General features: G+C 36.4%; 2 protein-coding genes and 1 non-coding gene across 8 annotated transcripts in view; 1 reads left to right on the top strand and 2 right to left on the bottom strand.

Annotated features, from left to right (window-relative positions):
- Diaph2 (diaphanous related formin 2) overlaps positions 1–24,558 on the bottom strand; it is an 809,447-nt gene that overhangs the window by 625,988 nt on the left and 158,901 nt on the right. For all 6 annotated transcript variants that reach the window (XM_090326172.1, XM_090326173.1, XM_090326169.1 and 3 more), the window contains one exon: positions 7,129–7,268. In XM_090326172.1, coding sequence (XP_090182298.1) covers positions 7,129–7,268 — 140 coding nt within the window. The remainder of the gene's footprint in view (positions 1–7,128; positions 7,269–24,558) is intronic.
- Positions 3,202–4,318, bottom strand: LOC150041188 (replication protein A 30 kDa subunit-like). The gene is made up of 2 exons (XM_090326556.1): positions 4,221–4,318; positions 3,202–4,126 (listed from the first exon to the last, which is right to left on the bottom strand). Exons 1-2 carry the CDS (start codon positions 4,316–4,318, stop codon positions 3,202–3,204), a joined length of 1,023 nt encoding a protein of 340 aa, XP_090182682.1.
- LOC150041187 (U6 spliceosomal RNA) lies at positions 10,932–11,038 on the top strand. The gene has a single exon (XR_016533997.1). It is a non-coding gene; the product is annotated as a U6 spliceosomal RNA (small nuclear RNA).

Genomic DNA, 24,558 nt, shown 5'->3' with positions numbered 1-24,558 from the left:
AACACTTCTGGGGCTGGAACTCGGGGAGCAGCCTGAGCTTTCTCAAGGCTAGTGCTCTACTACTTAAGAGACAGGCAGAACCACTTCTGGCTTTTTTTGTGTATGTGGTACAAAGGAATTCAAATCAGGACTTTGTGCATGCTAGGCAAGCACTCTACCACTATGCCACATTTCTGACCTGAGTTTCTTTTTGTGACCTAATGAAGACAGTGATAATCTTCTACAAAACCTTCTCCTACATAGACTCTTCTAAATGTACATAAATTCTGAGAAAATTATGAAAGATACTACTTTCAATATTTATGTAAATGATACCTTATTTTAGTGAGAAATGAGTTAAGAGGAAAAAACAATACAAGCTACACTAAAATTTATGATATAACATAATTTAGGATATAACATGCTGCTATTATACAAAGAATTAATAACTTTTATTCTGGTTAAAAATTCAAATAAATTACAAGAACATTATTACAGAATTTAAAAGAATTTAGGAAAATATACAGGCACATTAACATTTTGTAAAATAATTGTACTAAAACATTTGAATATCTGCTAAATTTTGTCATCTGCCTATCACTACTAAACAATTTGCAAAAACAATTGTGCTAAAATATTTGAGTCAGTTTATGTTAAACTTCATCATATTTCTATTATTACTTGCTGACTAACCACTAGGAAAATATCCTATTACAAAACATCAAATTATCCATAATGCAACAGCACCTCCAACTTATCTATAATGCAAGTGTGAACGTGTCCAAACGCAGAGGAACTAAGGCTTGCTTGCCCTTTTAAATCAAGTTTGGCACTTACAACATTTTACTCAAGTCTGACATTTTTTTTAGGTATAATGGCACAGCAGTTTTTAATACAACCACCAAACTTCACAAAATAATTTTAATAGTTTGTGCCTGGGCTAGCAGCATATTGCACTGTTACATTCCTATACATACATGAGCAGTTTATTGAAGTACAATGTTAAAAGGAGAGTTGCTATTCTTGAATCATTGTGCTGCATAGTAAATTGTAATTACATGTCAGTCAGTACAATGTTTACTTATTTATAGAATACACTTTGAACTGTGAGGTATGGTGGCTCCCTGTGAGCAAGAGCTTAACATGTAAACCTGAATATTTTGAATGATATATATTTTTTAGCTGCTATGGATGGGAAAGACAAATTTTTTTAACATCCAGCACTCAAAGACCCTAGATACAAGTTTTCCTAAATCAATAAAAAATAAAATCTTTAATAAGTCTCAACTACTTCCTATCATTTCCTTATTGGAGGAATTTTATGCTTAATCCAAGTTTAGAAGACTTATCAGAAAACGTCAAGCATGCCCTTTGTAAAAAGAAAAAAAATATATATGTGGTTCATAATTGTCTTATTACCATGGTAATTAAAGTGATTTAGAAGTATTTAATGGAAATCGTGAATTGTGAAGTCGAGGTGTATATATCAGGATCTCAACTTGATGTAAAGTAAATGAGCAGTTACCTGGCAGGTTTTGTTTTTATTAATAACTGGTTTAAACCATAAACCTGTAACAAACATAGTTTCACTTCAATATTATCTTTGTTTATATTGATATGTTTTTCTTTGTGTCAGTCTAGGGACTTGAACTCAGGGCCTGGGTACTGTCCCATGAGCCACAACTCCACTTCCCCCTTCCCCATAGGAAGATTTTTGTTTTGTGCCAAAACTAGGGCTTCATTTCAGGACCTGGTAATGCTGCTTGGCTTTTTCACTGAAAACTGGCACATCTCCTCTTCCAGCTTTTTTTTGCCAGTCCTGGGGCTTGACCTCAGGGTTTGGGCACTGTCCTTGAGCTTCCTCAAGGCTAGTGCTCTACCATTTGAGCCACAGCACCACTTCCAGCCTTTTCTGTGTATGTGGTAACAAGGAATTGAACCCAGGGCTTTATGTATGCTAGGCAAGCACTCAACCACTAGGCCACAGTCCTGGCCCTTCATCCACCTTTTCTGTGTGACAGAGCTTGTTCTAAGGGTTAAACCCAGGGTCTTAAATGCTGTCTCTGAGGATTTTTACTCAAGGCTAGCACTCTACCACTTGAGCCACAGCTTCACATCTGGCTTACTGCTGGTTAATTAGAGGTAAGAGTCTCAACAGAATTCTCTGCTTGAGCTGGCTTTGAATCAGAATCTTCAGATCTCTGATGCCAGAGTAGGAAGTCTGAGTAGGAAGTGCCAAGCTGAGAATCTTACTTTAATCCAAATATGACAATATTGAACTTTTTCTGAGTATATGTGGCAGTCCTGGGGCTTGAGCTCAGGACCTGTCCATTGCCTCTAAGCATTTGTGCTACAGACAAGTAATCTATCACTTTGAACCATATTTCTACTTCTTAACTTCTGTTAGTTAATTGAAAGTAAGAGTCCCACAGACTTATCTGATCTGCCTGATTCAAAATGACTCAATAATTCAGGATTATATCTTAGAAACCACAAATCTGTGACAATAGGCACTTGGATATTTCACATTTGAATCCATAGTTTTAAAAACATTGGAATGAATCTATTTACAAAAAAATCAATGAGTATAATCAGGTGCAAACATGAAACTAGTTTAAGATTTTTTTTCTCATCTCTTCTATAGTTCCTTGACTCCATCTGCCTTTCTTCATAAAACAGTATTTGGGGGGAAAATAAAAGTAACTTGCAAATAATTGAATAACAGATTTCCTTTTTTTTCAGTTTTTTCCCTTCTTCCAATTTTATTCATCCTAAAGTTTTTAAATCATCTTGCTGATAAACTGAATAGTTTAGTCAATCTTTCCATCTTCCTCTCTGAGCTGTAGTCAGGAAAACAGAAAAGTTCACAAAGGCTTCAGTCAGTAAAACAGTAAACTTCAAAACATAATAGTACCAAGTTGCTATACCATGTCAGTTAGGATCTTCTGTTTAAAAGTTCATAAAAGTGAACACATCAGGGCCGGGAGTTTAGCTTAATGGTATAGTGCTTGCCTAGCAAGACCCATATTGATTCCTCCTTACCACATACATAGAAAAAAGTCGGAAGCAGAGCTGAGGGTCAAGTGGTAGACCTCTAGCCTTGGGAAAGTCCAAGGACAGTGCTCAGGCCCTGAGCTCAAGCCCAGGACTGGCAAAAAAAAAAAAAGTTAACACATCAAGCGCAGGAAATAGAGAGTATGGGTGAATATTTGTTTTGTCATCTCAGATGCCACACTTAAAATGCTCAGCATCTAAAGTGATACGGATGAGGCCCTCCTTGATCAGATCCTGGATGGCTTGCTGGATATTCTCAGTGCTCAGGCTAGGAAGCTCTGTGTGCAGATCACTGAGACTCTTGCCTACCACCATGGTGCACTCTTGAATCAATCGCAGCACCTCCTCCATGTGGGTGGTGTTGGGAGGAGACTCTGGACTACTGCTACTGTGGTGACAGCTGTTCTCATGGCTGCTCTCCTCCAGGCCGCTCTCTTCATTGCCGCTCTCCTTGCTGGTAATCTTGTGACGATTGCTCTTATGGCCATAGCACCCATGCCGGCCCTTCTTGCTGTTGTAATCATTGCCGCTGCTCTCATTGCGGCTGCTCACATTGCGGCTGCTCACATTGCGGCTGCTTTTGTCATCACTCTCACAGCCACTGGCTGCATTCCCTCCACCAGTGGCGCCCACCACTTCTGGCTGTTCCTCATATGCACTGTGTTGCCCAATATAGTCTGGGTAGGATTTTCCCAAAATCATATGTGCATTCACCGTTTCCAGAAAATGGACGGTGATCTCATTCATGTTTTGCAGCGAAACGATACATGCTACCTTAAGACTATTGGTTCCACCTGAACACTGGAGGACACAAAACGCTTTCACGTATTCCCCAATCTTCACTACAGTCACTGATGATGTGCCATTCTTCTCATCAACATCCTCAATGACATCAATTGGCTGTGAGTTCATATCATCGATTTTATAACAAATGAATTTTGAAGTGACCTCAATGTTCTTCACCACTCCCATAACCGAGACGCGGCGAACTGCATACCCATTAAGGGTGAACACATTGTTCACCAAAATGGAGGACAGAAGCTGGATTACATTACAAGGGATTATGTCCGGGACACACTGGTGGATGGCCTTCCTAATTCAGGGAAGTTTGCCTCCCACTGGTGGCTGTTTGTAGCCTTCACTAGACCCACTAGCGCCAGACTTGCCAGCAGCACTCGCACACCTACAGTTCTGCATCTTGAAGAGAGCTTAAGAAGCAAGTGGACCAAAGGCCTATCCCAATGACTCTGCGTCTCTGCTCACTGCTTCCACAGACAGTGACCATGGTGCTCTGTCTTTTCCACCGAGATCATCAGCTTGATTTTTCCACCCTATGCCACAACACTGGGAGAACCAATCACCATAGGGCAAAAGCCTCAACCAAATCAGGACATGCCAAGTCCTCACTATGACGCCATAGTCTGAGGGGTGTTGCTTGTTGCGAGGCCGACTTTTTAAAGGTACACACATAATTTCAAGTGTTCATCATGATCTTTACAAGGTGCATTATTACTACTAAAAGTTCTGTCCAAGTATGCACCCTATATTGTGGAACGTCGAAATTTCTCATCGAGTATTTGTGTCTGTGTGTGTCTGTATTATATAGTATACCTCTATATAACACAAGTTGCTTTCAAATTTGTCAGGATTGTCACTTATAAAATTATAATATACCAAGTAAATTTCAAGATATTTTTGTGCTTAAAACATTTTCATAAACCTATACTTTGAAATATTTTGATAACTCTAAATTATGAAATATTATAAAAGTTGAAACTAATGAGCTATTAAATTATTTTAGGCTTCTTTGTACAGAAAAGCACTGCACAAGACTTGGGCATAATAAATGAGGAGAAAGACAAGCATAGGTCACTCATACATGCAATTCTACCTACTCAGAGGGCTGAAATTTGAGGATCGCAGTTAAAAGCCAGCTTAAGCAAGAAAATCCCCAACATTCTTATCTCCAATAACTCCCAAAGATGCTAGAAGTGTAGCTGTGCTTTACTTGAGCTTGAAATGGATCTAGGGTCAGGCTCAGGTGCTAAAATCAAGCCTTAAGACTAGCACAAAAAATACAATTATATTCTTCTGTATATGTTTATGTGTATGTATATATATACACATCTAAATGTGCATCTACATATGAATATATAGATATACCTAGAGGTATTATTCCTATCTGCATGGATATATACATACATATTTAGAAATCATGAATAAGATTTCACAATGGTTTATATTCTCTAGTACATTCAGAATTTAAGATTCTAATAGCTGTATAAGTACATTCTCAAAGATTTCATATTACACTGAACACATATATCCTTTTATTGTAGGTCCAATTAATGTACAATCTGGTTAATGAAGAAACATCAATGGAATATATCACTTGCATGTACCTTGTCCCGTATCTATCCTTTGTCAATAATAGCCAAAATGTAGACTGTTCAATATGCGCGCGCTCTCTCTCTCTCTCTGTCTCCCTCTCTCTGTCTCTCTGTCTCTCTCTCTCTCTCTCTCTCTCTCTCTCTCTCTGTCTCTCTCTCTCTCTCTCTCTCTCTCTCTCTCTCTCTCTCTCACTGATGGTAGTAGTGGTGCTACATCTTGAACTCAGGACCTAGATGATGTCCCTTAGCTTTGTTGTTCAACGCTAACACTCTACCAATTGCGTCATAGCTTCCCTTCCAGCAATACGCTGGTTAACAGTAGATAAGAGTCTCACTAACTTTACTGCCACAAACCTCAATACACTGATCCCCCAGCTTATCACGGGAATATTATGTCTAAAGATTGTATAGAATATGAAACTAAACCTGTGTAGAATATGAAATATGCTAACTTTTTTTTGGTTGGGGTAATATATAGTGCAGTTACAATTACACTCATCACGCAGAGGGCACATTACTACCTCAACTTTTAAAGAAATAAAAGATCCAGTTACCATATTTAATTTTAATAATCATCATGTGAGTTACATGAATGTATTTCTGTGTAGATGCAGATATTTCTGCCCTGGTTAAATAGAACCAACAATGCATGAAATTTTCTAGTAATATTTCAATTCTTAAAAAATTATTATACATTTTTATGGGCTGGGAGTTTGGCCTAGTGGTGGAGTGCTTGTCTAGTATGCAAGAAGACCAGAGTTTGATTCCTCAGTACCTCATACATAGAAAAGCTGGAAGTGGTGCTGTGGCTTAAGGGGTAGAGTGCTAGCCTGAAGAAAGCCCAAGGACAGTGCTCAGGCCCTGAGATCAAGCCCAGGACTGGCAAAAAAAAATTATTATGCATTTTTTATACAACTTGAGAGAGGAAGTAGGATGTGACGGAGAAATATGGAAGGGGTGATGACCAAAAAGCATCATGCTCAGTGCCATGGCTCATGCCTGTAATCCTAACTACTCAGGAGGCTGAGATCTAAGGATCACAGTTCAAAGCCACCCCAGGCACTAAAGTCCATGAAACTCTTATTTCCAATTGACCACTAGAAAACTGGAAGTGGCACTGTGACTCAAAGTGGGAAGTGGTAGCCTTGAACTAAAGAGCTCAGGGACAGCTCCCGGCGCAGAGTTCAAGCCCCATGAAACACCCCCCCCAAAGCATCATATTTATAACCTGACTCAAGCAATTGTAATTTGTTTGAACAAATACTAAAACAAGATTTTAATTAATATTAATTAAATTAAATTAAATTTGCTTAGCCAAATTTTTTGGCAAGTCATGTAGCTTTATCTCAGGGCCTGGGCACTGTCCTTGAGGTTTTACAAGGCTAGTGCTCTGCCATTTGAGCCACAGCACCACTTCCAGCTTTTCTATGTGTGAATGTGGTACTGAGGAAACAAACCCAGGGCTTTGTGCATGCTAAGCAAGCACTCTACCGCTAGGCCACACTCCTGGCCCACCCAAATACATTTTTAATACTTATATCCTAAAAACTCACTGTTGCTAGACTAATATCTATTATAAGTTTTAGCTAATATTTTACCTTAGGTGAGATAAATTTGAAGTTATAGTCGCATATCTGATTATATTCCCAGATTACTCTACAATATAAATTATGTAAATCACAACAAAATGTTAAGAACCACCTACCTGACAGGATTGCTGGTTAAAGAAACCCTCAGTGATTCCAGACAGTTAAGAAGTTTCTCATCAGAAATGCCAGATCGTAATTCATGGACGTATTCTTGTGAAGACAGCGTGCATTCATGTTTGCTATTTTTCAGCCCACCCTGTGAAATGAGAAGTCACTTTTAGCAATTTTTTAAAGGATGTTAAAATCACATAATGCACAGAAAATATAAACAACATTCTATACAAAATAAGTTTCCCCTTCTATGGTTTTACTAACAATAGACCTTAGATAAACCGTTACACATGGTAGGCAAGTATATTATCAAGACGATTTTTTTTAAGTTGTACTAGACCTAGGACTTGAAGTCAGGGCCTATCTACAAGCTTCCCCAATTCTTCAGAGATGGCAGGACAGCAGAATGTCTGGCACTTATTTTTTCATCTTCTTCAGAGAATATTCCCCTGTGTTACTAGAATCAGTTACAGGTATGAGCCAACCCAGGCCAGCTTTTTCCCCCCAATTTTTTAATTAAAATGTAAAAATGTAGTGCCAGGAGTTTGTCCTAGTGGTAGAGTGCTTGCCCAGAATGTATGAAGACCAGGGCTTGATTCCTTGTACTACATACATAGAAAAATGCCAGGAATGGTGCTATGGCTCAAGTGGTAGAGGGTTAGTCTTGAAAAAGCCCAAGGACAATGCTCAGGCCCTGAGTTCAATGCCCAGGATTGGCAAAATAAATAAATAAATATCTACCTTTAAAATTTCTTAATGTAGTAGTAAAATTATATGATATAATATTCCAAGAATTCCTTATCTTTACATGAAAACTATACTGCTAATTGTCATGAACTGCATAGACTACTGGCTCGAACTATAGAATATAATAATCCTCGATAAGATGTCAGTGAGTCCACTTTAAAGTATTTATATTCCATTCTAAAACATACAAAACTTAAATTTAATACAAAGCCAAAATTCATGGTAAATATCAAAATAGCACCATATCTTAAAAGGCACATTAAAATTAATTAAAATATAGAACAAAATTGTTTCAAATCTGGAAATTAATCAATCACATCAATCTAAGCCATTTATCACTTCACAATTATCTCTTCCCACTGCTTCCATGGTAAACATTAAAAAAGTCAAGAGACTTTTGGCTCACTCGTAGCTTATGCCCGTATAATTCTAGCTACTCAGGAGGTTTTTATCTGAGGATCACAGTTTGAAGCTAATAAACATCCAGATAACAGGAAGATGGCTGGGGCTCAAAGTGGTAGATCACTGCCTTTGAGCAAAAAGGAGATCAAGTACAGTACCCAAGCAAAGAGTTTGAAGTTAAGAAATATCTTTACATAATATCATTTTAATTTCCCATAGACATAAGTATATTTCTAAAATTTTCACAGATTCTTGGCTTTATCATCTTGCTATAACAATATACGTAATTCAGAGAACAGCAGGAGAAAAAATAGCAATGTCCTCACTGTACTAAATCTATACTGTACTAATTATAAATTTTCCTTTGCATTACTATAATGTAGCCTGAAATCCAACTCTTGCTTGAATCTTAATTTCAAAGCACATGTAAATTACAGTTTAATAATATTATCATTTGGATTTTTTAAATGTGTTAATAAAGAATGGTGCCTCCTCAATGCAAAAATAATCCATCATTGATAATTTCTAAATTTTAAGTACTATTAAGTAATAAATGTTAAAACCCTAATAAAACCTACAATATTTAAGGGAACTCACTTCACTTCATGGCCCTATGACAATATTACAGCAATCTATTTAATAAATCAAATATGACAACCACCACACACTGTACCTAATTTTTCAAATTTGTCCATAAAAATTACTAAACCAAAATGCAGTTTCACATTTGAACTCCAATATTTTGATATAATCTCCTTATTCCTTTCTTAGGTGATAGGTGAATATTTAAAACAGTGTGAATTGCCACATAGATAATATGGTTAAACAAAAACATTACTAGTAATAATTTCTATATTCAAATAATTTGGAGGTATTTTTTGTTGTTGTCATGTGTACTTTTTTATGTTTGTGTAATACCTGGGGCTTGAACTCAGGACCTAGATATTGTTTCTGAGCAGCTCTGCTCAATGGTCATGCTACAACTCTACTCCCAACCTTTTGGTAATTAACTGCAAGTAAGAGTATCCTGGAATTTCCTGCCTAGCTGGCTTTATACCTTGGCCTTCAGATCTCAGCCCACTGAGTAGCCAGAATTACAGGTGCGAACTATACTGTCCAGATATAATCCCATAGTTTTATCAATCCATCTCTTCACTAGTAATAATACCACAAACTCGTATATCAGTATAAATACAGATCATAGTTTTAAAGTTATGCTACGACCGTTATTTGATTAGTGTGAAACAATTTACTACATGTAGCACTTGGAAAAGGACTAGTGTAAGAAATGAAAATTTCACAAGACCATAGACTGTAGTAACCTGCCAGGATTAACTGTCTAATTCTGTTTTTGTTTTGTTGTAAAAATGCTTAAACTGCTTGACCACCTGCTTGTGGTGTTTTCCTTGTGAACACCCGTGTGTGGTAGTCTCCTGATGAACAGGACCACCTGTGTGGTCCTCTCCTTTAAAAGCTCAGCCCCAATGAGGATTTGGGATGTTCTCTATCAGCCCAAAGGTGGAGAGTAGCCACTGCACTGCTATAAAACTGACTACTAGCTCCATTCACTGATAGCTTGTGATTCTATTGCTGGGGGCCTCGGGACCCCAAAATGGCTGGGTTTTAACAAGTCTAATACCATTTTAATATAATCTTTATATTTATTCTATTGACTAACACATAAAGAGAGCCTACTGATGCTACCATGGAGGTTTGCATTTTGTCAGTTTATCTGCCTGGATGACTTTTATTCTATAATTTAAGAATCAACCCAGTAGTCTTCGTTTTCACATTCTAGTTTTTATGTCTCATGAACATTTTTAACTTTATGTAAGGTTATCATGTGCACTCTACTTCTTCTTCTAATTAGAACATATCCTATGAGGCAAGAATATTGCCTGCCTTGTCATCATTTTATCACCATATACTTGGAAACAATTTTGCACCCTATGAGAACTCAATATTTTCTCTAAAAATGGGTGGAAAATATATTGCTGAATAGCTAGTGAATTGGGAACTGCTTATATTTCCAAGTTGATTTTAGCTGCAGGGATGATTATTATTAGTGTCAGCTGTAGCAACTCAAATGCTGGCTAAATTAGTATTTTGAAAGACATTTTATAGAGACAATTACATTACAGGACAATGGACTGGTCAATAATTTATTGATGGATTCAAAACCTGAAACGACCATTGTAAGATGATAGAAATGTGGAAGGTAGTTACATGTGAAAATGTCAAACACCAAATGCACCATTGAAAGGTACATATTGGCACTGAATTCTTCCTGGATACTGTGATGTGAGAAGTTATGCTCTGTAAAAAGTTCCCACCATGAAGATTTTCTCTCATGCCTCAAAGTAATGGAGCCTAGCTGACCATGGATTGAAACCTCTGAAACACAGTTGAAATAATTGTTTTATTTTATTTTTTTTTGCCAGTCCTGGGCTTGAGCTCAGGGCCTGAACACTGTCCTTGGACTTTCTCAAGGCTAGAGCTCTACCACTTGAGCCTCAGCACCACTTCCGGCTTTTTTCTATGTATGTGGTACCGAGGAATCGAACCTGAGTCTTCATGCATGCTAGGCAAGCACTTTAACCACTAGCCCAAACTCCCAGCCCGAAATAATTGTTTTATACAGCAATAATGAATCTGAATAGTGCTTGCTTTGGCAGCTCATGTAGTAAAATGGGAACAATACAGAGAATATAAGCATGTCCCTTGCACATAAATGACACACAAATTCCTGAATTGTTACATATTTATAAAAAGAAAAGACTGAATAACACTACATTGTTTCAGAAGGTCCTGTGAGTTTTGAGTCAAGTCTATTCAGAAATACTGAGAAAACGGCAAATAAACTTAAGATATCGTGCTGGGAGAGCTTACCTACGCCATCACCACATGGTTTGAATCATGCCCCAAGGCACTTCAATTTTAGATACTTGAAATAAACCTACTAAATAATGTCTGTAAACCAATCTGCTCAAATAAGGTATAGAGATAAAGAAAAAACCACCTACATATTATCTTTGTTCTGAAAATTAAGACTGCACATAAAGGATGCAAAACAGGCATTTTGTATTTATCCCATTATGGACACTGCAAATGTTCATGCATTTTTTTCAAATAAACCCTATTTATTATTTAATTATGTACAAAAGTGTCACCTCTTCATCTTGGAGATCAACCCATCCCCACTACCCACTAGAAAATGTAAAAAAAACATGATTGAAAATATAAAACTTTGAAGAACAAATAATGTTCTTCCAAGCTTGGTAAGACTTTGGGGTTCCATATTATATTTGAAAAGTCATAAAACATTATGGCATGTTAAGGCGAGACTGGCCCTAGACGATAAATTCTAACAGGCTCATTAGAGAAATACAAAGTCCAGCCTAAATAACTAGTGAGTTTGCAGAAATAAAATCCCCAAATTTATGGTCCACAAATCATTCCTTTACCCATTGTATGCCACTGTTCCCCAATACTGAATAAAACATAGAAGCAACAAGTGTTTAATGCTGAGATTTCTATTGTAAAATGTCAGTGTCAAAGTATCTTTACCATAATCGATATGATACATGATAAGAAAGAACCAAAATAAAAAAACATTAGTAAAGATAAAACTGAACCTCACTATACTTAATAGGATTGTAATATAAGAATGGAGTATTATTAACATCCTGTTCAGATACTGAACCAAGGCAACAACCTGATAATGGATAGATAATAATCTTTGTATGAGATTAATGAAATTTACCATTGTGCCCATTTGATCTTAAAAAAATAATGCAGACACTAGAATTAACTCCAAATGGATCAAAGACCTAGAGGTAAAAGCCAACACACTGAATACTTTACAAAAAGCAATAGGAAGCACACTAGGCCTCCTTGGCACAGGTACAAACTTTCTCAACAAGGACCAAGAAACACAACAAATCAGAGAAAGGCTGGATAAGTGGGACTGCATTAATCTGCAGAGCTTCTCTATGGCAAAGGACATAGCTAGTAAATTAATTAGAAAGCCTACAGAATGGGAGAAGACCTTCACTAACCATACAACGGACAAAGGCCTCATATATAAAATATATCAACAGCTCAAAAAATTGAATCATTCCAAAACTAATCCCCAATGTTTTCAACCATCCCATTAAAAGATGAGCCAAAGACTTGGAGAGTCTTCTCTGAAGAAGAAATAAAATGGCCTATAGACACATGAAGAAATGCTCAACATCTCTGGTCATAAAAGAAATGTAAATCAAAACAACTCTAAGACTCCACCTCACTCCAGTTAGAATGGCCAGGATCAAGAAAACTAATAACAACAGATGCTGGAGGGGATGTGGCCAGGAGGGATCACTACTACACTGTTGGTGGGAGTGCAAACTCGTTCAACCACTATGGGAAGCAATATGGCAGTTCCTCAAGAGACTAAACATAGAGCTCCCCTATGACCCAACAATTCCACTACTTGGCATTTATCCAATGGTCCAGAAATAAGGGCATACTAAATCCGCTAGCATAGTGATGTTCATTGCAGCACTATTTACCATAGCAAAGATATAGAACCAACCCAGATGTCCCTCAGTTGATGAGTGGATCAATAAGATGTGGTATTTATACACAATGCAATTCTATGCTGCTGTTAGAAAGAACGACATCGCCCCATTTGTAAGGAAATGGAAAGACTTAGAAAAAATCGTATTAAGTGAAGTAAGCCAGTTGCAAAGGAACATAGGCCCAATAGTCTCCCTCATTTGTCATAATCAATAGATACCTTGGGCTCTCCTAGCAGAGATTTACAATAGAACAAAATCTAGAGACATTAGGCCAAATAGTACCACACTAAATGTAAGGAATTCCAGGATAAGGGAAAAAAAGCCATATAATGAGTGACTGTTGTCCTTAATGTACTATGTTATCTCTCATCTCTTTTGCTGTCCCTTTGGTATCTCATATTGTTACAGTATTCCACTTTGTTATCTGATATATTGGATATATGCGTATTTGGTTATTTGAAATTGGATAGGGAAGGGGGGAAAACAAGATGAGGGGTGGCGGTGAGGGGGAGGGAAATGGGGACCAAGACATGAGGGCAAGGATATCAATGTATGTGAAATAATGCACCTTCTGTCTGGCGAATATAATGTAACCCTTGTATTAATTATAATAAAAAAATTTAAAAAATGCAGACAGACTTAGCAATTAGGGTACATCATGCTAGTCTAAAGCTAGGTTAAAATAAATAGTTCCCTAACTTGAAGCAATTCCTTACAATGGATATACATTTTAGCATGCCTATATTGTATTATGCCAACCAAGTACACAAACACCTGAAAGGTATTTATGGTCAGTTTATGAATCATGCATTCTCCATACACTGATATGATGTGCTAATATTCTAAAATACTAATATTCTTAAAAGCATAGTATATGTACATAGTAAAGATAACCACTTCTGAGCTTAACTTGTCTTCATCCAAGCATTATCTTTCATTTCTTAAGGTAAAAGCTGATTTACTTATAAGTTACATAGTTCTTGCACAAGAGAAACTATTGATTATATACTGGGCTTTTGAACTACAGCATGAACACAGATAGCAATTACTATCACAAGTGTCATCTTCAAATAAAAGAGTAATACTGTCATGAAAGCATAAATATTGTCACTGTATTGACTGTTTTATAAACTTTAATGTAGTCAAGTTTGCTTGGCTATTTTTAATCTAGTGAGCTTCTTATCTTTCATGGTAGTTCCATGTAAAAACTATTATAGATTAATAAATTAAGAATTCTATATACAAAGGTTCAATGTTCTCTGAAAGATTCTTGTAACTTAGAAAGTATTATAAAATTGGCAAGCCATTTTCCTCATGTATCCTTTGAGCTAAATTTGGAAAAGGAAACACAATGGAAGTATCCTATCAAAGTCAAACCACCAATTTGCTCTAATAATGATATATTTCAGTGAGATATGTGTGTATATGTTATAGAGCATTTAAGTTGGCTTTTATTTAGGAAAAGTATCTCTTAAAAATTTCATGATTTCATCCATTGAAAACATTAAATGTACCTTAGATTTGTCACAGTATTTCAAATAATTTTTTAAGAAAACCAAGTACAACAGTGATTCTCACAAGACTGTGTTGGACATGATCTTTACAACTTACAGATGAATGGAGTCAGGTAGATTGGGGAATGGAAGAAAACAAGGGAGGGGGTAACAATGCCTGACAGGAAATGCACTCATTATCTTACTTATGTAACTGTAACCCCATTGACAGCAACCTTATCATGAAGTGAAATAAAATTTTTAAGTAATAGTATATTAAACAAACAAATAAAAAATACTAGAAGACACAAACATAGAAAAAAGCCAGAACTGGTGCTGAGGCTCACGTGGTAGAGCTCCAGCCTTGAGAAAGCCCAAGAACAGTGCTCAGGCTCTAAACTCAAGCATAGGACTGTCAAAAAAAATTTTAAATGATCAACTAAAAAATGTAGTATAAACAAATACTATAGATCAAAGGTAAAAGTGGTGAAAATAGTCAGTACACATATATGAAAGCAGATCAATGAACTTGTTGAAATAATTTTACATAGGGAAGATAAGGGAGAGTGATGGTGGTGGTGAAGTTGTAGGAATATGGAAATATCATAATAAACCATCCTCATACAACTAAATTGTGTTACCAAAAATAAGGAAATGGAAAGACCTGGAAAAAAAGTATATTAAGTAAAGTAAGCCAGACCCAAAGGAACATATATGTTCAATGGTTTCCCTCATTTGTAATAATTTGTATACATCTAGGACTCTTCTAGCAGAGGAATACAATAGCTCAAAACCCAGGTACATAACGTCATATAGGATGAGATTAAATGAAAGGATTTTCAGGATATGGAAACAAGAGATTTATCTTGTGTGATTGTTGTTCTTAATATACTATGTTATTTCTCTTACCTTTTTTACCCTTTATTTAATCTCATATTGTTACTGTATCTGACTTTGTTACCTGGTATATCATATGTGTGTGTGTGTGTGTGTGTGTTTATTTATTTATTTATTTGAAATGGGAAAGGGAAGGAGGAAAACAAGATGATTGGGAGGGGGTAGAGGAGGGAAATGAGGACAGTAACATGAGAGGGGTATCAATTTGTGAGATGAAAGGACCTACTACCTGACGAATGTAACTGTACATTATCACAACAAATAAAAAAAATCGTACTATCAACAGGAGAAAACATGAAATGATAAAAGGAGCAAAAATAAATAGTACTATCTAAATAAGGTTTGTAAGAGAAATCTTACTTTCATGAGATAATTACATTTGGTGTCACTTCCAATTGTAGGAAACACATTTTATTGTGAAAGGATTTCCACAGGGTGAAAGCAATATGCATAAAAATAAGAGGATACATAAAAATTTCTTAGGCAGAAAAATATTTTATACCAATATATTTGTCATTTCCAAGGACTTCATTCTACTAATTAAAGACAGAGACAAGTCTTGTGTTTTTTGTTTTGGCCAGTCTTGGAGTTTGAACTCAGATGCTGGGCACTATCCCTGAGCTTCCTTCTGCTCAAGGGTAGCACTCTACCACTTGAGCCACTGTGCCACTTCTGGCTTTTTCTGTCTTTGTGGTACTGAGGAATTGAACCCAGGGACATTCATACAAGGCAAACACTTTACAACAAAGACATATTCCTAGCCCTTAACATTTGTTAACCTGAATAAAAAATTATGAAGATATTAAAATATTTTCCTTTCAGGAAAGAGAACTACATTTTAAGTAGGTAATGATGCTATAAAACTATAGATGAAATACAGAAAAGTTTCTTGCAGCATACCAAAAATTTTGATACAATGCCATGTGTCTTCATGTTCAAGTTCTGTGTCATGGCTCCTGGCACTTCTCTGGACACCATGGAGTCCCAATTCAGTTTGTTGGTATTGTTTTTGTTCCTTCTTTCCTCTCTGGCCTTCATGGTTCTGTTTCTTAACTTATTAAGTATATATACTGACTACAGGTCTTTGTAAACCTAGAGACTGATGGGGACTCAAAAAAAAAAGACTCTAAAATTTGCAGGAAATAAATTATCCACTTTTTTCTTAACTCTACAGTCAAATAAACGGTATCAATCATCATTCATTCCCTTCCTCAGTCACTAGGTAGATACCAATAGTAAAATATCCTAATCAAAAATAAAAAGAAAAATCTTGAAAGTAGTTGACACAAAAAACAATCCATGTATGAAATGATATTGAATGAGATGGACAAAACAGATATCGTCAATAATTTATATTTCTATAGCACAAACAAATTTTCCATATATTGTCTAATCTAATTCTTTTTTTATCACTTTAATTATTTTTATCTTAATTATTCCAAGTCTCAGTTTTCAAACATAAGCTATAATGGTTTTTGGGGGGTTTTTTGTTTTTTTTGTTTTTTCATTTATTTTTTATTTTAATTAATAGAAGGGTTACATTACATTTGCCAGATGGAAGGTGCATTACTTCACATACATTGATACCCTTTCTCATGTCTTGGTCCCCATTTCCCTCCCCCCAACTCCCAAACTCATCTTGTTTTCCCCCCTTCCCTATTCAATTTCAAATAACCAAATACGCATATATCCAATATATCAGATAAAAAAGTGAAATACTGTAACAATATGAGATAACCAAGGGACAGCAAAAGAGATGAGAGATAACATAGTACATTAGGGACAACAGTCACTCATTATATGGCTTTTGTTTCTATATCCTAGAGGTCCTTTCATTAACATCATGCTGTATGGCCTTATGTATCTAGGTTTTGCTCTATTGCAAATCTCTCCTAGCAGAGTCCAAGGTTTCTACTGATTATGGCAAATGAGGGAAACCATTGAGCCTATGTTCCTTTGAGTCTGGCTTACTTCACTTAATATGATTTTTTCTGTCTTTCCATTTCCTTAGAAATGGGGAGATGTCGTTCTTTCTGACAACAGCATAGAATTCCATTGTGTATCAATACCACATCTTGTTGATCCACTCATCAACTGAGGGACATCTGGGTTGGTTGTCTCATCTAATTCTAAGAAGAAAAGAAAGAAAACTACATTTTTTATGATGTGAAAATGGAGTCATGGACAAATAGGACATACGTGAGGCTGTGTAACTAGCAAATAACTGTTAGAAGACAGGCTAGAACCCAAACTACAGAGTTCCTTTCTGAACACATAAAAAAATCAATCATGTTCAGAATAGTGGATCATAAACAAACCAAAACAAAACAAAACAAAAATTTGGCGGAAGGAGAGGGAGGAAGAAAGGGGGCAAAATTCCCTCCGTACTCCTTACCCTAAATTCGATTCTAATCTTATAAAATGGGAATAATACAGTGCCTACACATAGACTCATTATTAAAGATAAAATATGAACCTTTCAGCCACATGGTGTGGCCCTTTGAAAATACTCAAGCCTTTTTTTCATGCCCTCTAAAATTTATACCAACATAATATTCATCAAAGCCCGTGCATTTAATTGTCAGGATGTAGCTGCTTACTGAAATCAAATGCATGTCAATCTTCCAGGTTTCTTTAAAACAAACGTTCTGAAGATAGAGGAAATCTCTCTAGCTGGTAAGAAAAAGCTCAAAACCACTGTTAATGAATTAATCACATTTCCTCAAAAAACATGACAAGGTTTTGAAAAACTTGTAATTTGTTAATTACAAAATGATGAACTATGGAGACTATAAAGCCAATTATTATCTGATTGTAAATTACAAATATTACTTCTATTCTTTAAAAAAGAATCCTTTGGGCTGGAAGCATAGCCCAATTGTAGAGTGTTTGCCTAGCCTGCACAAATCCCTGGGTTCCCATACATAGAAAAAAAACCAGAAGTGGCACTGTGGCTCAAGTAGCCCTGAGCAGAAAATGAAAATGTCCCGGGCCCTGAGTTCAAGCCAAATTTTTTTTAAAATCCCTAATAAGACACAATATCTAGTATACACCAAATTTTTCATGTTTGCTGATACATATTGTGAATTTAATGTATACTTTATCAATTCCCAAGTGAAATAAATATAGACATTAAGAAGTTATTAATTTCTGGTCATCAAAATTATTCACAGAGAAATCAGCTCCTAATTCTTTTCTGAAATGCTTGAGTAAAGGCTCCTACTTTAGGTAGGAGATTTAGACTCTTATTTTCAAACTATACTCCATGGATGAAAAGAGCTCATTGAGATATCTTAGAGGCTCAAGAGAGAAAGTGTGAAACAAAGGATTATTCGAAGCCTCCTAATCCTCAACTGCCTTAATAATGAGGGTATTTGTACATTCATATATTCATATTCTACATATGAACTCTTACTGAAAAGCAATTTTGATGTTAAATAAAGTTTTAAACCCTGAGGTATATGATCTCAATAGTCTTGATGTTTTGAATCTGTGATTCAAAGTGTGCCACTATATGCATACTAAATATTTCTTCTCAAGTATAAAATTTTAATTGACCACCATATTCTCAGCACATACATTGATGATTTCAATTTTCAATTTCTTCACAAAATGATGCCGCCAAAACATAAGACATCTAATTCCTTTCATATTACAAAAGCACCACTTAACCTTTATTGAGTTGTCCAGAGGTTTCAGGCTCCTTGAGAAGAAAGCAAAGGAGTGGCACACCCCTGCCATAGCACAGCCTGCATTCTTTGGCATGCAGCGAGGAACAATAAGCAGAACATTATGAGATTAGGTGAAGCAGTGTGAGCGGCAGGACACAGAGCTGACCATTTGAGTAGGGGTCAGGCAGTCTATAGTAATGTTCATCTACCACAGAGAAGGTGAATTTCTACGCTATACTCAAAATGACATGATGAAATGAATGAATGAATATACAACTACTACTTGAAAAATATATAAAATAGCTCTAAATTAAAATTGGGCAAAAATAGGATACGTTATCTGGAGGAATTAGCCGCTAGGATCAATAAAACCGGAACTCATGGCCAATGTTTCAAAAACTAGGATTATTGAATGTAGTCATAATGTTCTATGAGCCATGGAAGGTAATCAAAAAGTTCAGTGGTGTCATTTCCTGTTATGACAAAGGTAAGCATAAAATAGATCACCTGAATAACCCAATGTCCAGCCAATAACTGACTCATATTATCTGTATCCAAATTTGTCTTTAAAATGCATTATTATGGGGCAGTCTAATATTCATAAAATGACATTACCACATGCTTTCTGCCCTAACAAAAACTTAACCACTGATCAAAGAATATATCCTGTACTCTATTATGTTCACATTGTGAACTGCCTTTTTACTGAATATACACTTGTTTTGAATGGATTACACAACAGCATTAGTTTAGTCTATATCTTATTTCATGTTGATAGAAACTAGACAGTATAGTTAAGATAGTAAGTCAACGACTGGGTCATAGAAAAGGATTTATATTTCAAAAGGGGTCTACATTATAGCCAAACATGAGAATCTACTATGTCTAGGAGAAGGCCTAGTAATGAAATAGTTTAGGCTATGAGGTTTCACAAACATATTTTAATGGTGGTTCAAGTAGAAAGTAGGTTACAGGGGAATATAACAGCAGTAGATTTGTTCAGAGACTTTCTAAAAATTATGGAGGAAAAATGTGATGCAAGACATACTATAGGACTCACAGTTGCAAAGAAAATGATGAGTTAGAGCTTTGTTTAACATATAGGTAAGAAGATAGAAATGTAGGAGAGGCAAAGATGGAGGAACTAAAATATCAACTAGGATTAAGCAACTCCTCAAAGATTAGGTGTTAATGTGGGCATAGAAAATCTGGAGAAGGCCACATTTTAAGATTCTGAAATCAGATCTCAGATCTCTCTACTACTGGTGTGCTTAACAACTAAACAAAATAAACGTTTAACAGCAGTAAAACAGTTGGCTTGAGGATTACCACAAAGAATGTACAAACTGAGAAAAGGGTAATAGTTTACTCCTTGCCCTTCCTTTCTCAAGGACTAAGAAGGTAAGATGCTATGGAACTGGGGATTAACCTTTTCAGGTTTCTGAAATATAGGACATAATTAGACACCACTGATTTTATTCCTTCCTCCAGAAATCCAGTAAAATAACATCATAGTGAACATGAGAAGGGCTATCAATGTACAAGTAAATAATGTACCCACTACCTGACTAATGTAACTATAACCCCTCTATATATTACCCCGACAATAAGACACAATTTTTTTAAAAAGAAAAATCATAGTGAATACCTTGGAACTTAGCAATTCTTCCCTTCTCCAAGAATAACAGCATGCCACGTGCCAGTGGAAGGTATGAATTTAAACAGATATTCAGCTTCCTCATCATTCTAGGACTTTGCAGAAAGCTTGAACTCACAACCAACTGGAAATACTTCATTAAGTAAAATGAAAAGGGCTCCTCCCTTTTGAAGGAATCAAATATTACAATGAGACCAGAGACAGGTGTCCCATAACGATAATCCTAACTATTCACAAGACTGAGATCTGAGGGTCAAGGTTCAAAGCCAGCCACAACAGAAAAGTCAATAACGCTCTTAATTCCCATTTAGCTGGAAGAAGACCTATAGCTTAAGTGGTAGAGCACTAGCATTGAGCACAAATGTGAAGACTGAAGCCCACAAAAGTTTAGACATTTATCTGAGGTCAAATAGTAAGTAAGAGAGATTTAAAATTTATCCATTTGAACACCTCCAAGGGCCTACAAGTTTCTGTATAATTTTGACTGCATCTCCTTCTAAACATCATTGGATTCCATTCTGCATTACTACACATGAACTCAGTGCTCTAATTCACTCAATGTATTACCCCAAGCCTACTTGACATTAAATTCTATTCTTTCTGCATGAGTTTTGTGCCAAATTACTGATTTCCCATCATTCCCTCACATATAGGAAGCTAGAATTACAAGTGTGAGCACCACGCCTGGCTTCTTTTTACTGTTTAATCTTCCATAACTTCTATCTACTTCACAAATGTTTATAACATAGGTCTGTTTTAGCAACACCACTACTTGAGAGGCAGAGATGGGAGGATTAAGAATTAAGGGAACCCTGAGGAGAAAATGCAGTGAGGCACTGTTTTTAACCAAGCCAGGTATGATATTGCAGGCCAGTGATCCAGCAATTTGGCAGGCAAAGATAGTCTGGCAGAGGGCAGTCTAGGCAAAAACCATCAGACCTTATTTGAAGAAAAGAAAACCAACAAACCAAAAGCAAAAGGGCTAATATTACAGCTCAGTGATTGAAAGATTGGCCACCTAGCCAGGCACAATTGCTCATGCCTGTAATCCTAGCTACTCAGGAAGCTAAGTTCTGGAGATCAAGGTTCAAAGCCAGCCCAGGCACAAAGGGACCTGAGACTTATCTCCAATGAACCTCTAGAAAATGGAAAATGGGGTTTGGATCAATGGTAAGGCAGTAGCCTCCAGCTGAAGAGCTCAGGGACAACACCCATGCAAACACACACACACACACACACACACACACACACACACACGCATGCGCGCACACGTGCGCGCATGCACACGCACATAAGATTGGCCACCAAATGTGGGGCCACCAAATGTGGGGCTCTGAATTCAAGGCCCATTGCCAAAAAATAATATAAAATAAAATACATTTGTACAACAAATACCTGACAGTGCATTTGGGAAGATGAGGTACATATAGGTGATTATCACGAGACATAATATTCATGGGATAAACTTGTGGCAGATTTCCTGAAACACTACATAGCACATACACTCTCTAAACTGATGACACCAAATTTCTCTACTTTGGTCCGATTTTCTTAGTTTTAGATAGATATGTGCATTTTATTATATCTGGATACAAATCTCACACTAGAATCCATAAATCAATCTACTGACTATCTGGCCTCATGACAAAGTCAATGTTGAACAGAAAGCTGTGTACAAGGTTTTTCCAGATGGGCTGCCTGTTTCAACACAGTAATAAGAAATTCAATGCAGTGGGAATTATGGCCCTTGGATTTTTAGCCTTGCACTTCCTTTGTGTCATAAGACACATGCAGGTGAATCTTGGTGAATCTGTTTCCTCTGTTTACAAAAATGAGGTTGCTGAGATAAAAGAAATATATAAGGTTGCTTATAGCTTAAACATTTCACAGTACTAAGGAGTAAAGATATTGCCTGAGACCTGTGAAGGAGGGTTAGTATCAGGATAAAACAGAGTATAAATTTCTCCCTCAAAGTCTTAAATCACTGGGAGTGTGAGTCCCCAAAATTAAGAAATTTTCTAATTTTATCCTCTGCCCCTACAGGAATACTAAACAGATAATATGCAACCTTGAGATTCCTACTGCTCCCATATTGTTCTCAGTAAGTATTCATTTCACCTGCCACTCATTATAACTTTCATTTTATTGATGGATTTCCTCAAAAGTCAGTAACTTTTAAGTGATTTACACAATTCCTCAAGAATGTATCTTTAGCTCAATGTATTTCACACTATTTATGGCTAGAATTACAGAAAATTGTAGGGTGTGAGGATAGGGTTTCTTTCTCGAGTATATTTTTCATTTACTGAAGCATAAAAATGTGCATGGGGAAGCACTTTTATAAGAAATAGCATATAAATTAGTAAATTTAGAGATGCGTATCTCACAACTAATTTGTGACAATTCAAACAAAATGTCATGCACCATTAACACTAAATATGGCAAAAAGAATTTAATTTGAAACATTCCAAAGCATTCATATAAAAAAGTTCCTCTTAGAATATTAAAAATTGATATAAGCTCACTATCAAACTAGCTGAGTGTGTGAAAACAAAAAGGCAAAATTTCTATTCTTGCTTCAGAAAATAGTGCTTCTATGGCTTTCTACAAAGCAAGCACAGGCATTTATTGGTTAAAGCAGAACCAGTCTGCAACCTCCACAGAAAAGACAGCTTCTATACCAGAAATATGAAATTTTGAGTACAGATGCATGCTTTTAGTCTTCACAAACAAATTCTTTGCACATAAGACAGTCATGGAAGCAGTAGCTGCTGATTCACTCCTAAAATCCTAGCTATTCAGGAGTCTGAGATTGAAGGGTAATGGTTCAAAAGATAGCCTGGACAGGAAAGGCTTGTGAGACTCTTATCTCTAATTAGACATCTAAAAACCAGAAGTGGAGCTGTGGCTCAAAGTGATAAAAGCACTGGCCTTGAACAAATGAGCTCAGGGACAACAATGCCTAGACACTGAGCTCAACTCCAATACTGACCACCACCATGAACAACAAAACAAAAAGAGTTTCATGGAAGTAAATCAATCTTATACATAATTTTACACTTTCAGATTCTAACTTGGCCAGTAGTTTGTTCAGTCACCACTAAGCACCAAACCATGCACAATATACTAGCTAATCAAATACGGTTAAGACATAGCTCAATCTAGTTCACAATAATGAGAATAGTATTTGCCTTAGCAAGAAAAGTTTCAGGGAAATTTCCTTCCCCTTAGCCACAAAATTCTATAATATCTTAATATTGTTTTGTTGTTGTTGTTGTTGTTTTCTAGTTTAGAAAAAGTGGCTCACAGACGTAATTCTAGCTATGCAAGAGTTTGAAACTGAGAATTTCAATTCAAAATCAGCCCAGGAAAAAAGCAAGAAAGTCTATGAGACTCTCATGTCCAACTACCTAGCCCCCTGCCCCTCATAAAAGAGCTCGAAGTGGAGCTGTGGTTCAACGGGCAGAGAAATAGCCTTGAGCTTAAAAAGCATACAAACAATACCCAGGCCCTAAGTTCAAGCCATAGGACTGGCATTCATTTTGCCAGTCCTGGGCTTTCAACTCAGGGCCTGAGCACTGTCCTTGGGCTTTCTCAAGGCTAGAGCTCTACCACTTGAGCCACAGCCCCACTTTCAGCTTATTTCTATGTATGTAGTACTTATTTCTATGTATGTGGTACCGAGGAATTGTATCCAAGGTCTTTGTGCATGCTAGGCAAACATTCTACCACTAGGTCAACTGGCCCACACTGATAAGTTTTAAACTACTTTTTACATCTACCTTGTTAAGTCACATTAAGGTGTTAAGTCACATTAAGTTTCTCTCCCCAGGGTGTACCCAGCACCTTTGGTTTGTTAGGAAAATGTTCTAACACCTCAGCCATAATCCAGCCATTTTTGGTAGGGCAGTTTTTAGAATATTTTCTCAGGTCAGATTAAGACCATTAACCACCTATTTCTACTGCCAGAATACCTTAGATTACAGTTGTGTTCTACCTTGCCTAC

This window comes from Megascapheus bottae, chromosome X (genome assembly GCF_031878675.1).
Source record: "Megascapheus bottae isolate mThoBot1 chromosome X, mThoBot2.hap1, whole genome shotgun sequence".
NCBI classification, from domain to species: Eukaryota; Metazoa; Chordata; class Mammalia; order Rodentia; family Geomyidae; genus Megascapheus; species Megascapheus bottae.
The sequence above is the reverse complement of the archived record's forward strand: the minus strand, read 5'-3'. Positions and strand labels throughout refer to the sequence as shown.

Excerpts from the sequence above, each read along its gene's own strand:
- LOC150041188 (XM_090326556.1), bottom strand. The coding sequence starts at position 4,318 with ATGGTCACTGTCTGTGGAAGCAGTGAGCAGAGACGCAGAGTCATTGGG. Across the intron at positions 4,127-4,220 it reads TCTCTTCAAGATGCAGAACT|GAAGGCCATCCACCAGTGTG; the intron begins GTAGGTGTGCGA and ends TCCCTGAATTAG.